We start from the raw sequence: 15,867 nt of genomic DNA on the forward strand, positions 1-15,867 counted from the left end.
GTCCTCAGAAGAAGCTGCAGCAAGATCCGCATGATTTTGTGTCAATTTGTAGCTGTTAGTTCCCCGTTGAATATATAACGTGGTATTGCGTCTGCAACAGATCTGCTGCTTATGAATATGATCATTTACTGGGAGTGAATTCTACAGTCGGTGTAAAGTGTTTACAGGACTGAGAATTTTGGCCGGGTCACACAGAAAGCCTGCCAGTATCTTGTTTTTGTACATACCTTGGCATAGCGAGCTGGTGTGTCCTTCCAGCATCTTTTTACTGCAATTTCCTGCGTGGTTTGACCAGAGCGGGGTTTCACAATGCAGGTCTTCCTGCACATTTCTTCATCCTCTGATTTCAACCTTTTTTTTTTAACTCTCTTCTTTTCTCCATTTTATCTGAAACTTACCTTAACTTAGGGCAGGTTCCTGAGAAGGGGTTGTTGAGCACTCATACCATTTCTGTCTGCAATGTGCCATCTTCCCTTCTTATTGTGTGACGTGTTGCTTGTCTTACCAATGGATGAGTGCACAAGCTTTGTGGTGTGGCACAGGATATGTCACATAGCAGTGACATGACGACACCCTATGTAGAACCAGGAGGTGGCCCACTGTGCTATCCCAGCTATACTCTCTCTTCCTGGCACACTGAAGCATGGGCACTTACCCACTGATCCCTCTTAGCAGGCGATATGCTTATTGTTGAAAACTGTAGTGAGTACATGCAGGAATATAGCCAAACTACGGCAACAAGATCAGAAACACGTAGCGGTTTTTATATTACTTTATTTTCACTTCATTTATATAATCATTGTATTTGCATCCAAAAATATGATATGTTTTTAAATAATTTTATTAATACAAAATGGTTACATGACAGTTTCTAAATCACATTACAAGTTAAATGTAGAAATAAGAACACCTATTTTACAGACATTTTGCATTGTTGTGCTCATACACATTTCAAGTAAGAAAGTCTGAAGAAGATTTAGAATAAATATGGCCGATACTGAGTAGTAGTTAAAGCTTTCTCTTCACAACACGACTCAGATCAGGCGGTTACGTGTTCGCCATCAGCTTCCAACATTTCATATTCAGTATAAGGCAAATAAGGAGAAACTGCCAAAAATACCCAAAATCTGAACCATTTTACTGGACAAACACTGCACAATGACCAGAACGGCATGTTCATTATTCACGATTTGGATAAGCATGGCAGCTTTCCATGGTTAGTATGTTACAGCTCCAGATCAAACAAGCACTGGACTAAAGCCATCTTATTCTTCTCTGTAGAGCACAAGATCAGTCTTGCTTAAATTTGCTGCACAGTTTAATATTCCGTCAGTTGCTATAAACGGTTTCCTTAGCAACAGACTACACACTGTATTATGCAAAATGAAGCAGGTAGTCTGTTGCTATGGAGCCAGGAGAACATAGAGTGGGAAATTATCATGAAATTGAAATTAGTCTTTTAAATTATTTACATTTTTAGTCAATTTGATAGTGCTTTTTTCACCTACAACATATCAGGATTTTGCATTCGGTTGACGTATCCATGAAAAAAAAAACAACAAAAAACACACACACCAAGATCTTCATTTATGTTGACACCAGCATGGTAGCCTCAATGTAGAACGGAAACTACTGAATTCAGACATCCAATACTACCGTGCCCAATGGACATTATTAAGTTATCCATAGTTTTGACATGGAGAATACTGGTGCATCCCAGTTAGCTTTCCTCTCAAATGGACAGAAGCAACCAACAAAAATGTGAAAAGTGCCTGAAAAGTACATCACAATAACGTGACAGTCAGCCGTCGTTTGTTAAGAAGCTACCGGTAATTAAAAAGTGGAACCAATCTAGCTGCTGATAATTTAGCATTCAGCGCTTGTCATCAGAGACTGACATTTTCCTATGTCTCAGTAACTGGAAAACAAAATAAGTAGCAAATGGAACATCTGCTTTATCAAAATGCTTTATACTCATAACTTCATACCATGTACAGTGCAAAGGTGCAAAAAAAAAGAGATGAAAGGGAATCTCTCAGCTGGTTTTGCTACATACCGTAATCTTACAACAGCAGGAGATAGGGGCTGAAACACAGATTTCAACCATGTGTCCCTTATTAGGTTGTGTACAGTTGTCTACTTACAATGAAGGTTTTATCATCAGGACATTATCACTGTCTGGACTACACGGCACACAAGCACTGGTCTGACCATGCCCCCTCCTCTGATAAGCAGCTCAATGTCAATAGATCATATACATAGAGAACCTTGTGGGGGCGAGGGCAGGGGCAGAATATAAAGCTCTAGCTAGGAACAAGGTATATTTGCAATCTCCAGTGCATCATTTTTCCATACCAGAAGATGACCATACAAAGCAGATGTAAGACTGATGGAAAAGATTCATGCTAAAGCAGTCTATTCTAGTATGTAACCATTTAGCATGATTAAGGACTGCAAGTCCTGGCCTAATCACGCTTCATCGTAGAGATTTACCTAGAACATGTGCCCGTGGTACAGCCATCAGAACAAAGCCTTCATGTGTCCATTCAGATTTCTGTACTATACAGATAACAGTCTATTTGTAGCATCATTGAAAGCAGCATGAAATGAAAGGGACAAACCTTTGGAGGGGTTCACATTTACCAAGCTGTGGGCGTTACACGACTACATGTAAACTGATTGGCGGTTGTTTAAAAGCTTGTTTAGACAGGCTGACCACACTTTCATGTACATGGTGTGATTGTGCGGTGCGAGTAGATTGTAATTGTTCTCAACAGCAAAAGTCCTGTTAAATAGGGAAATGTGCTGCCAAGAACAATGATTTTTAAGCTAGTTTCAAAGCTTCACCCTAGGAACAAGCGTATTGCTCTTTAGTCTGGTAATTGGCAGCCTGTTTAAAGGGAACCTGTCACTAAAAGAGCCACCTTGTGCAGCACTAAGGCTGCATTCTGTCACGGTGGCTCTTCTTTTTGTGCTCCCTTCCAACGCAGCAATATTAATTTTCATAATTTTGGAGCCATACCTTTAGTCTGTCCCGGGACATGTCTTTTCCCCCGGACACAACCGCCTCCCAGCCATCAGTCAGCCCCTCCATGCGCCTGGCCCCGCCTCCTCTATCTTCAGTAACATACACGGCGCTGTGCTTTTCTTTTTCGGGCAAGCGCTGTTTGCGCTGCCCTTCGACTCACATCATCTGATGGAATTCATCATACCCGAAATCCCACCCCGCAGTATGAATAAATCAGAACACACTGCGGGGCGGGATCTTGGGTACACGCAGGCGCGAGATCACCATGTGATATTTTAGTTTTTCTTTTTTAATAAATTTGCTAAAATTCCTGGGGCGTTTTTTCAGTCAAGATGGGGTGCAGAGTGTACATTAATGAGAAAAATATGAACTTTTTGAATTTACCAAATGGCTGCAATGAAACTTTAAAGGGGTCTGAATACTTTCCGTACACACTGTATATTTGTCTGACAAATGTTACACAGTAGAAGGTCTCTGGGCACCGACAGATAATCTACCGATGAAAATTACAAGCCAACGGATAAAGCTCTGTTGGTACATGGTTAGGGGTCCTAAGTTTCCATCAAGCCGCCTGGTATTTTTGACTGTGGAAATAGGACAACACCGCTGGAATGGCACCGGCATGGGAAGCGAGTATTGGTGTTTTTATTTCCACGGGGCAAACATTCAGAGAGAGAAGAGGCTGTCCTAGTGGTGGACAACACTTTTAGGCTACTTTCACACTTGCGTTTTTAGCAATCCGTCATTTTGGGCAAAAAATGGATCCTGCAAATGTGCTTGCAGGATGCGTTTTTCGCCCATAGACTTTTATTAGCGACGGATGGCCACACGTCGCGTCCGTCGTGTGGATCCGTGTTTTTGCGGACCGTCGTCACAAAAAACGTTCAATGTAACGTTTTTCTGCCATTTTCTACCACGCATGCGCGGTCGAAACTCCGCCCCCCCTCATCCTCGGACTTCAGAATAGGCAGCGGATGCGTTGAAAAACTGCATCCGCTGCCCAGGTCATGCACAAATTTTACAACGTGCGTCGGTACGTCAGCCCGACACATAGCGACTGACCCATACCGACGCAAGTGTAAAAGTAGTAGTGCATGGAGGTCTTCATTCATTCAAGGGATGAATCAAGTGAACTTGGTTAGATAGAGCTACACCTTGGCACCACTCATGTTCTAATAGTAGGATTTGTATAGCTGCAGAATCCGCAAAAAGAATTGACATGCTGCGGAAAATAAACCGCAGCGTTTCCGTGTGGTATTTTGCACAGCATGTGCCCTGAGAATTTTGTTTTCCATAGGTTTACATGGTACTGTAAACCTGATGGAAAACTGCTGCAGATCCGCAGGCAAATCCGCAACGTGTGCACATAGCCTTACTGTAGCAGCCGCCATGGCTCTGGTAATATGGCCAGTGAAGTCACTAGAGTATGTAAGGCCGCCATTTGGTGTAATAGTAGTCATTTATTGCGGCTCTGTAGTCAGAGTCATTGCTTATACTTTATTACAAGCTTGTTCACAGGAGAAACAAGACAGAAACTGACAGCAGACAAGGATCAGCCGTGCAGCAGACGGAGGTGACAACTCCACTAGACAATGGACATCCAAGGGACCTGTCAGGCAAATCATACTGTCCAACTATACGCAACATGAAATGACTGGATTTAGAGACACTTTATATGGGTGGTACAATTGTTCAATAAAGAAAATCCATCTAACGTGATATAAAACTAAAAGTTAAAGGGGCAGTCCCATTTCCAAGATCCTATCCCAATGTGTATTAGGTGTAATAATAAAATTAGCAAATACCTTCAATTAGAAATGCAGTATAGTTCTTCTGATTCGCTATGACGCTTACCCCATATGCAGGGCATTGCAGTAGCTGATATATCCATGGTTACAATCAGTCATATAGTGACAGTTCGTTATCTGTTAGTGGTCGTAACAATGGATACCTAAGCTACTGCAAAGCCCTTTGCATGGGGTAAACGACATAGCGAATCAGAAGTACTATATAACATTTCTATTTGGAGGTATTTGCTATTAATAATAATAAACCTACTACATATTGAGACAGGAACTTGGAGATGGGAATACACCTTTAATGGAGGGCATCACTATTCGGGGTCTTCATCTGTCTGGTCAGAGTGGAGAAAAGTGTCTAAGAGCATCTCTCGATCTGGATGACCTGTCTGGACCTGCACTGACTTGAATGAATGGTGTAATTCTTCATGTCCCCTGTGGTGGCGCTGCAGTGACACTGAACACTAGGTTTCCCCACAGATTACGGGTGACTGCTGGGGATTCCAATGAATAGAAGAGACAATCCCTTTACAAATGCTACTGTCCTGCACGGAATTACCTCATGCTGCACACATGGAAATAATGGGGCGACATCTCAAAATAAAATGACTAGATGTCAAATCTGCCAGTGTAGAAGAGCTCCAGAGCGCTGGAGAAAGCCATCACCACCCATATTACCGGGTGGCACCATTACTGTAAGCGGTAATGAATATATACTGGATATAGAGTGGGAAACCTTTGAAATCTCCATAGCTGGTGATCTGAATGCCTACTACATATACGTTACCATGAAGTTAGTCTATCAGCTGCCATCTGCTTGAGGTGGCACAGAGGTCACTCTCTGCAGCCCCAAATAAAACCGTACTTAGTGCACAGATGCTAATAGAATAAGGTGCAGTCCGAGGGAAGAAATCTGGAATAGTAAGTAGTTCCGTCTAAAAATGACCAGGATATAGTAGATGAATGCCTCATTTACAGTACGCTTGCACTAGCGTACAGCATGTCGGATGATATATGCAGATGACCCTCGTCTCATACTCTGCTGTGAGCGAGATCTGAGTGGCATTTACTGTAATACGATTCTCTTGCATACAAGAATCAGATCACAGTGCGGAGAAGACATATTTTTTGTCCATCTTCTCCAATGTGTGAGTCAGACTGCAGTCAGATGAAATCCGAATGCAGTCCAATGTTTTGCATACACCCATAGACTGCCAATCAGAGAATGCAGTGATTTATTTTCCTCATACCGACTAGACAAAAAAAGAAAACGCTAGTCAGCACTGCTCCATAGTATAACATTGCAGCAAGTGTTATCTGATGAAACACATCGTCCAAGTTATACACTGGCTTAAGGCTCAGTCACATTCTTCTTTAGGACTTTTTTGAAGTACCGTAGTTTTTTTTGGAGACCAAAGCTTAATATTGCGACAATTTCCAAGTATTACCATTCGCAAGTGTATCCTCAGAGGGTAGTGGAATGCAGATAAATGTATACATGGGTACATGTACACTGACATAGAAAGGTGCCTGTAGTGTCCTTGGCAAATATACATAGAAAATAAATAAAGCACACCATCATATATACAGAAACTACTGCTCATAAATGTATTACCAGTGGCGGGACTTTAATATCTTCCATATGCCCTACTGTGACCTCCTCTTCAGTGAGTAGACGCAGATTGTGCAATCCATTCAGTGGACGAGCGGAGACATCGATGAGCGGCCTCAGCATTGCTTTGTCACGGACGTCCTCCACACTGAGTAGTCTGGGAAAGGAAGGGGATTTCGTCTATAGCTCAGAGCCCTATAATGCCGTATTTGAAAGAACCTTCAGCTTCCCATTGCTCGGCTTCTGAAATGTCGCACCTTTTTTAATTCCCTTCTTATATTTGAATCTGGAAAGAGATAAATTGGAATAATATGTGTGACACCACTGGACATAATGGCTGAAGTTCCCACAGATTTAGCATTTTTCTTTTCTGAATGTAGTTATTGGTTTTCTGTAATGACTGATGAGGTCAAAACTATTGAATTCTGTCCGAAATAGCGCGATTACCGAGGTTTGGAGCAATACTGTCAGATGTGCCAATGTCTGCTGCTCCTTCAGGGCGGATATAAGTGATAGGAAGGGAGGAGAGGAATACTGAGGGAAGAAGAAAGAATGGCAGAGTGTGGAGGAAAGGGGGTCTGGGGAAAAAAACGGAGAGGGATGTGCAAAGTTACACATGTAACATAGAAAACAGAGGACGAGCATATTAATTAGTGCGAGAAACCGGATATTCCAGAAATCATCATTATTGCGGTTTGTGGGTTTCACTGTCTGTAAGGAGGCCATGAGTTTCTTACTGTACACACATGGTATGGTTTGTAGGACGCCAGGATCTTACACATTTATCCTGGCCCACACATCTGGTCTTCATTTAGCCCACTTACTTAATGGAGACTATGTGATGAGGGAAGCTTCATTACAACATCAGCAGAAGACATGTGGGTCCTTATCGCTGGTACTGTTTGAGCTTTCCAAGTTAGGAACGTTTTTAGGCAGACTGCGTAGGACTGGGACCACAGATTGACCATTTTGTGGATCTTTAAGAGGTGCAGAGGCACACTACCTGCCACTCATCCTCACAATAGGCTCCCCTAAAAAGAGGTATGCATGAGCTGTGCATCAACATTATTTTTAACACCTTCACAACCGGTCAATTTCCGTATTTTGGTTCCACTCCTTCCCATTCCAAGAGCCATAACTTTTTTATTTAGCTGTACGAGGGCTTATTTTTTTCAGGACGAGTTGTACTTTGAATTCATACTTTCATTCATTTTATCATGTGATGAACTACAAAGTGGGAAAAAAAAATCCAAGTGCACGTGCTGTCAGGATTCACTGATATTGGTGGTGAGAGTGGAAAGTCACGTGACAGAAACTATGCGATTTGCATACGTGCGGTCACGTGCCGACTAGACATGCTCGGCTTCTGTCAATTCACTGGTATTGAGAAAAGCCAGGCAAGTCTAGTTGGAATGCGGCCAGAGGCATCTTTGTGATCAAGTGACTCTCCGATCCGGTGACAGCTTGCGGTGTCATTAGTCAGTAGTCTGAAGTCAGACATATTGTGACACATTGGACAACCCATTTATATCTAGCCTGTGCTTTTTTTTTCCTGTTAAAAAATCCCTTCATGACTGAAGTTTTCAGCTATTGATTTTTCATTTTTTTTACTCCTCCTCCATGACCCATAACTTTTTTTATTTCTTCAATGACATAATTATATGAGGGTTATTTTTTATGGGATGAGTTGTAGTTTTGAATGGCACCATTCTTCACCAAGTAATGAACTAAAAAATACAATTCCAAGTGTGGCACAACAAAAACACACAATTCCACTGTAGGCTTTTTGTTTTTACAGAATTCGTTAGTTGTTAAAAATTATTTGGCAGTATTATTCTTCACGTCAGTATGAGTGATGTCAAACTTATAAAATACTATTTTAAAATACATATACGACGTTTTGATCTGATTTTATTGTGCTCTCTGTGGGGGTGTCCAAAAAATACGCCGTTCTTGCATATTGACTTCTTTTCTTTTAGATATATAATATATTGTGAAAATAATTTTATATCTTGATAGATCAGACTTTTATGGATGTGGTAATACCAAATATATTTGTTTTTTTATTTTCTAAATGAAAAGGGGAGCGATTTATCTACATACACATTATACATACACACAGGAGAAGCATGTCTGGTAGAAATGATTAATTAGGGTCCTGCCAGAGAAAAAACGCCTTGTTCTAGCTGGTGAGCACACATGAATAGGCAAGTTTGTGAAAACCTTCATTTTATAAGTATATTCTATAAATCTATAGTGAAGCTTAAATTTGACAATGCATATATCCTATCATATACAGAGTGCTGTTGTACTCTTTGGTTTATATACAGTGCCTTGCAAAAGTATTCGGCCCCCTGGAACTTTTCACCCTTTTCCCACATATCATGCTTCAAACATACAGTAAAGATATCAAATGTAAATTTTTGGTGAAGAATCAACAAGTGGAACACAATTGTGAAGTTGAACAAAATTTATTTGTTATTTTACATTTTTGTGGAAATTCAAAAACTGAAAAGTGGGGCGTGCAATATTATTCGGCCCCATTAACGTAATACTTTTTTGCGCCACCTTTTGCTGTGATTACAGCTGCAAGTCGCTAGGGGTACGTCTCTATCAGTTTTGTTCATCGAGAGACTGAAATTCTTGCCCATTCTTCCTTGGCAAACAGCTCGAGCTCAGTGAGGTTTGATGGAGATCGTTTGTGAACAGCAGTTTTCAGCTCTTTCCACAGATTCTCGATTGGATTGAGGTCTGGACTTTGACTTGGCCATTCTAACACATGGATACATTTATTTGTGAACCATTCCATTGTAGATTTTGCTTTATGTTTCAGATCATTGTCTTGTTGAAAGACAAATCTCCGTCCCAGTCTCAGGTCTTTTGCAGACTCCAACAGATTTTCTTCAAGAATGGTCCTGTATTTGGCTCCATCCATCTTCCCATCAATTTGAACCATCTTCCCTGTCCCTGCTGAAGAAAAGCAGGCCCAAACCATGATGCTGCCACCACCATGTTTGACAGTGGGGATGGTGTGTTCAGGGTGATGAGCTCTGTTGCCTTTACGCCAAACATATTATTTGGCATAGTTCAATTTTGGTTTCATCTGACCAGAGCACCTTCTTCCACGTGTTTGGTGTGTCTCCCAGGTGGCTTGTTGCAAACTTTAAACAACACTTTTTATGGATATCTTTGAGAAATTGCTTTCTTCTTGCCACTCTTCCAATAAAGGCCAGATTTGTGCAGTTTGCGACTGATTGTTGTCCTATGGACAGACTGTCCCACCTCAGCTGTAGATCTCTGCAGTTCATCCAGAGTGATCATGGGCCTCTTGGCTGCATCTCTGATCAGTCTTCTCCTTGTTTGAGATGAAAGTTTAGAGGGACGGCCGGGTTCTTGGTAGATTTGCAGTGGTATGATACTCCTTCCATTTCAATATGATCGCTTGCACAGTGCTCCTTGGGATGTTTAAAGTTTTGGAATACATTTTGTATCCAAATCCGGCTTTAAACTTCTCCACAACAGTATCACGGACCTGCCTGTTGTGTTCCTTGGACTTCATGATGCTCTCTGTGCTTCAAACAGAACCCTGAGACTATCACAGAGCAGGTGCATTTATACGGAGACTTGAATACACACAGGTGGATTATATTTATCATCATTAGGCATTTAGGACAACATTGGATCATTGAGAGATCCACAATGAACTTCTGGAGTGAGTTTGCTGCACTGAAAGTAGAGGGGCCGAATAATATTGCACGCCCCACTTTTCAGTTTTTGAATTTCCACAAAAATTTAAAATGACCAATAAATTTCGATCAACTTCACAATTGTGTTCTCTTGTTGTTGATTCTTCACCAAAAATTTACATTTGGTATCTTTATGTTTGAAGCATGATATGTGGGAAAAGGTTGAAAAGTTCCAGGGGGCTGAATACTTTCGCAAGGCACTGTAGATAACATTTTATTAAGTATTTTCTATACAAAAACTGAATTAATAGAAAAAAATAGAGACCTCAGATATGAGACACTTCAGGCTACAGACTCCTTTAAAGGGACACTGTCACCTGAATTTGGAGGGAACAATCTTCAGCCATGGAGGCGGGGTTTTTGGGTGTTTGATTCACCCTTTCCTTACCCGCAGGCTGCATGCTGGCTGCAATATTGGATTGAAGTTCATTCTATGCCCTCCATAGTACACGCCTGCGCTGTGCAAGATTGCCTTGTGCAGGCATATACTACGGAGGACAGAGAATGAACTTCAATCCAATATTGCAGCCAGCGGGTAAGGAAAGGGTGAATCAAACACCCCAAAACCCCGCCTCCATGGCTGAAGATTGTTCCCTCCAAATTCAGGTGACAGTGTCCCTTTAAACACACACTACTAAGTACAATGTATTGCTATGGTTTAATAAATATGTGAAAAAATCCACAGAGAAGAGTATGCATGTTAGTCACTGTTTGCATATATCTTAGCTGTTGCACTCTTTGGTTAGTATATTAGTCATAGCATCTTGCACCTGTTCACACTTGCTTCATTCTATCAGACGGTGCTGGTCAATTTTTCTTTTGTATTAGGAGACCTGATCAGATGCCCAACTGTTGTATAATATTTATCATTGGGTCAATAGACGACTATGTGTGTCTTGGATACAAAAAAAAATTGTCTGTGTATTACAGCATGCATTATTTAACCCCTCACTGACAACAGCTGTATATGTACTGCGCAAGTCAATAGTGGGTGTATGGAGCGGAGTCACCGGGTGAGCTTGCCTCATAATTGGCAGGCAATGGCCTGTTAAATGGCACTGTCAATTTCTCGGTGGGCCAGTGAGGTTATCGCAGTGCGCTGATTGCTTGCTATGACAGCCAAGCACCCTAGAAACCCAGCCTGTGTCTGGGCTTAAATGAAGGCTGTGATTTTCACTATATACAGCAATACTGGGGTATTGCTGGGTATAGTAAAAGAGTTTGGACGATCACAGGTTCAAGTCCCCGAAGGAGACTAATAAAGACAGTGAAAAGTAAAAAAAAATTTGAGTAAAAACCCCATAAAAGTTAAAATCGCTCTACTTTTCCCCTATTAAAAAAACAAGTGTGCTATTAACTCGTCCAGAAAAATCAAATCTATCAAAATATAAAACTGATCAACCCAATAGGTAAACAGCGTAAATAGAAAACAAATGCACAAAACACTATGGTTTTTTTCTTTGGTCGCTGCAAATCAACAAAAAAAAAATGCTATAAGAAGTGATCTAAAAGTCATCTCCCCCTAATTTTCTCTACCCTATATTGTATCACTCCATGTGCGCTTGTCTCTTTTCTCTCTTGTGCAAATTGTCTCTTCAGGGAGGAAGAGAACTAGAACTCTAGTGCCACCTATAGGAAGTAAGTCATGTGACAAGGCTCGTTAAAGAGTCGATATTGACTTTTAGGATTGCTACTTCCTATACGTGGCACTAGAGTTCTAGTCCTCTTCCTCTATGAAGAGAATTTGCATAGAGGAGCATTACGGCATGAAAGTCTCCTCATCTCCGCATTGTGATGCTAGTCACTTCTAGCGGCCAAGCCTTGAGTCAGAGTGGTCAAGGAGTCCAAGGTCAGAAGCCAGATGGGTACGTCATAGACAGAAGGAAGAGACAAAAGTGAACGAAAGCAAGGCGGTTGCAGCGGTGACGACCAGGGCGCGTCAGAGGGTAAGTAAATCGATATTTTTTATTTTTATTCTTTATTTTACACATGAATATGGATCCCAGGGCCTGAAGGAGAGTTTCCTCTCCTTCAGACCCTGGGATCCATTACAGGATACCTTCCGATATTTGTGTCCCATTGACTTGTATTGGTATCGGATATCGGCGATATCCGATATTTTTCGGATATCGGCCGATACCATCCGATACCGATACTTTCAAATATCGGACGGTATCGCTCAACACTAATTAGCATCTATCGTGTTCCAATAGATGCTACTGCGCAAGCGCCGCCTTCGGCTCCTTGTTGCTGCAGTCCAAAAAAAAAATTACACTAAAAAAAAATGGCGCCAGAGGCGGTGCATGCGCTGTAGCATCTCTCAGTATGAGTTTGAATTTACTGGATTGAAAAACAAACAAACAAAGAAAACTATATAAAGTACTGTAATATTTTCCCCAGATGTAGCTGTGCTGCTGGTGTGTATCTAAAACAAGAAAATTGAAAAATAATTCACCACCTACCCTTTTACTCTAAGCATCTCTTCGATTGTGTCAGGCAAAGGCATACCATGGGTTTCTGGCAGGAACAAGGTAAAAATACCCACCAGAACTGTGAGGCTGCCCATCAGGACAAAAGGCAAATGTTTGTCATAGGCACCTGGAGAAGGAACAAATGTAAAGATGAACATGAGGGAAGTTCCAGAAATGATCTACAATTATAGAGGTAGAATATTAGTGTGGCAGGTGGGCTCACCGAAATTGAAGTAATGGAATTTAAGAGTGATTACAATGCAACATATACCTATGTATCTTAGTGTCCGCTAAGTCCGGCTGCTTTCTGCGCTGGTATACGTATAGTTGTTCATACACACAAAGAATATTACTAAATAAAAACGTCACATTAGCGTCCAGCATTTGTCTAACCGGTAACAAATTACTTATCCAAAATACAAGCTCAGTATCATAACTTCTAGCAGGTATAATTTTATTGAAACATTTATAATGTACCAGGACTTACCAAGGTAAACAAAATAAGGTGATAAAATGCTGCCTAATCTGGAAGCCATAGAACTGGCTCCGACCCCCATGTTCCTTACGACTGTGGGGTACAGCTCAGCAGTGTATACATAAACCATGGAGAACGCAGAAGTGATGCCAAACTTCCCAAGCATGACCAGAAGGAGAGACAGGATACTCAGATCTGCAATAAAAACAGATACGGCATGTTCCCACTGGGGCACCAAGATCAAGAACATATGGCATCTAGATCAAATTACTAAATATTGAGGTCTTTGAGGAACCAAACTGTCTGGGGCCTGGGGACTCAAAACACAGCTCCCACCTCGCCCAAATCACATCAACAAGAACATAAGGAATTAAACGTTTGTGTTGGCTTTGATGTGTAAGTACATTTTAAAACAGCAGAACAAAGAATATTCTGTGTTTTAGGAAAATAATACATGGAATAAAGCAAAGTGAAATGTTAAAGCTAGTCATTCACATCAGGCTGGCTTTTCCAATGGTGAGATATCCAGAAAAAAAGGAGAGGTTCCAACACTAAATTGTTAAAATCCAAAACTTTTATTTCATCCTTTTACAATTGTGCCTCATATCAGGATATGAGTCAAAGCCACTGTCGTTGAAAAGCATGAGCCGTTTTTCAGGGGTGCCTAATCTGCAGCCTTGGTTGAGATGGAGATGTGGTCATGCATTGTGCGGCAAGTTTTATTGTAGTTTTCTGTGAGTAGTGAAACATGTATCCATTTCAGCAACTCACATAACCCACATAAAACATTCATGCATGGTCACCTTTCTGGAGTGCGAACAGGGAGTGGAGTAGAAGACCTCTACTCCTGACGAGTTGGGAGTCCTAAAAGTGGACCTGCCACCCATCACACATTTATGCCATATATTGTCTATGGCATGAATGTCTCAAACATGACAGTGTGCGCCCCTTGGAACAGAAAAGTCGTGCACGCCTACTGTATACGGTGCCAACATGATTCGAATAGTCAGTTGCTGGATCTCCTAACTAATGGTGGATATTTCTTTGGCTTGTCATTCTACAATCATCTGTACACCCTCAGCATAGGCTTAAGCTGTATCATAGTGTGTTTTTGGTTCAATGGTTGTATAAGTAGTCTGCCTAAAATGTATTCAAACAGCAGATATCAGGGAAGAAAAATACTTGGATTTCAACGTCCCCGATCCTTCGTTCTTCTCAGAAATGGGTCACCACCAGAATTATCTGGCAGTGGCTTCCCTTGTGGTCCCAACTGACATAAATATTCACATATCTTAATGCACATATTAATAGTTGCAATAGCTGATATGTGGACAGCATACGTAGTTAACCCCGAATGATACGCAGTGATAAAATTAGTAAAGTGAAATCTTTCTTGGCGTAGGATATTTACTTTGCATTTCCATTGTAAAAACTCTCACAAAATAAAAATGTCACGATAAAAAGGTAACAAGCATCTTACGTTGAGGCACTAGCTGTATGAAAAGAAGAACAACTCCACCAAGGAACAATGTGCTGGATGTAGAGTATCTTCTGGGAAAGTTTCGGAGCAGCAGCCAAGCTATGATATAAGCAGGGACCTCAATGATAGCAGATAGGAAGCAGTTCACATACGGGTCACCGTGTAAATTGGGGGTGTTTAGTGACAAGCCAAAGTAGCCTACAGATATTATCATCCTGCAGAAATAAAACACATGTAGTTCCAGGCTTAGGCATGGGGAATAATGCAAGAAAAGAAAAGCCAAATGGGCCATGCAATGATTTTACATGGATTTAATACATGTAAGGCTATATTCACACTTTGCGGATTTTGCTGCGGATCCGCAGCGGATTTGACCGCTGCGGATCCGCAGCAGTTTCCCATGAGTTTACATTACAATGTAAACCTATGGGAAACAAAAAACGCTGTGCACATGCTGCAGAAAAATCCGCGTGGAAACGCTGCGGATTACATTCCGCAGCATGTCACTTCTTTTCTGCGGATTTTCACCTGCTCCAATAGAAAAGTGCAGATGAAAATCCGCAGAAGAAAACGCAGTAAAAACCGCGATAAATCCGCAGTAAAAACCGCGAAGGGTTTTCACTGCGGATTTTGGAATTCTGCTGCGGAAAAATCCGCAGTGGAATCTGCAAAGTGTGAACATAGCCTAAGACCTGAGCCCACTAGAGTGAGAGAGGCTGTTTGTTAGCAGCATTCTGCTCCACAGAGGGATTCAAACAGGATGCCAATGTATCCTAACAGGCACAATAAGGCCTTAAAGAGAATCTGTCAAGTTTTTGCTACCTCATCTGAGAGCAGCCTGATGTAGGCAAAGAGAAGCTGAATCCAACAATGTGTGACTTAGTTTACTGGGTGCAGCAGTTCTGACACAAACAAAGCTTTTAGATTTAGAATGAAGCAGAGCTGAGGAAGCTAACCCCACCCACAGCTGGCTCTCCATATACAATGACCATACACAGTGAAGTGCCCATCACAGGAGGAGGGTGTGGGACTAGCAAGCACTGATCTCAGCAATGATAAAACAATCACTGTAAGCAAACAAACCTCTGAGCTTGATAAGAGAGGCATCACTGAAATCTGTATTTTAACCCCGACCTCATGCTGTCTTCAGATTACATAGCAAAAACCTGCTTCCAGATTCCCTTTTAATTATCCATTTTCCATGAAACAATATTTTAAACCAATGAGTAACTGATGTACCACCAATGGTTTTCAGC

General features: G+C 41.4%; 1 protein-coding gene across 1 annotated transcript in view; it reads right to left on the bottom strand.

Annotated features, from left to right (window-relative positions):
* Positions 1-762: 762 nt before the first annotated feature.
* The window catches only part of LOC138675575 (organic cation/carnitine transporter 2-like), a 55,820-nt gene continuing 40,715 nt past the window's right edge, over positions 763-15,867 (bottom strand). Inside the window, exons 7-10 of the mRNA XM_069763939.1 lie at positions 14,612-14,826; positions 13,144-13,326; positions 12,648-12,783; positions 763-6,725 (exon numbers count right to left, since the gene is read on the bottom strand). Coding sequence (XP_069620040.1) covers positions 6,635-6,725; positions 12,648-12,783; positions 13,144-13,326; positions 14,612-14,826 — 625 coding nt within the window. The 3' untranslated portion in view covers positions 763-6,634. The remainder of the gene's footprint in view (positions 6,726-12,647; positions 12,784-13,143; positions 13,327-14,611; positions 14,827-15,867) is intronic.

This window comes from Ranitomeya imitator, chromosome 4 (genome assembly GCF_032444005.1).
Source record: "Ranitomeya imitator isolate aRanImi1 chromosome 4, aRanImi1.pri, whole genome shotgun sequence".
In the NCBI taxonomy this organism is placed as follows: domain Eukaryota; kingdom Metazoa; phylum Chordata; class Amphibia; order Anura; family Dendrobatidae; genus Ranitomeya; species Ranitomeya imitator.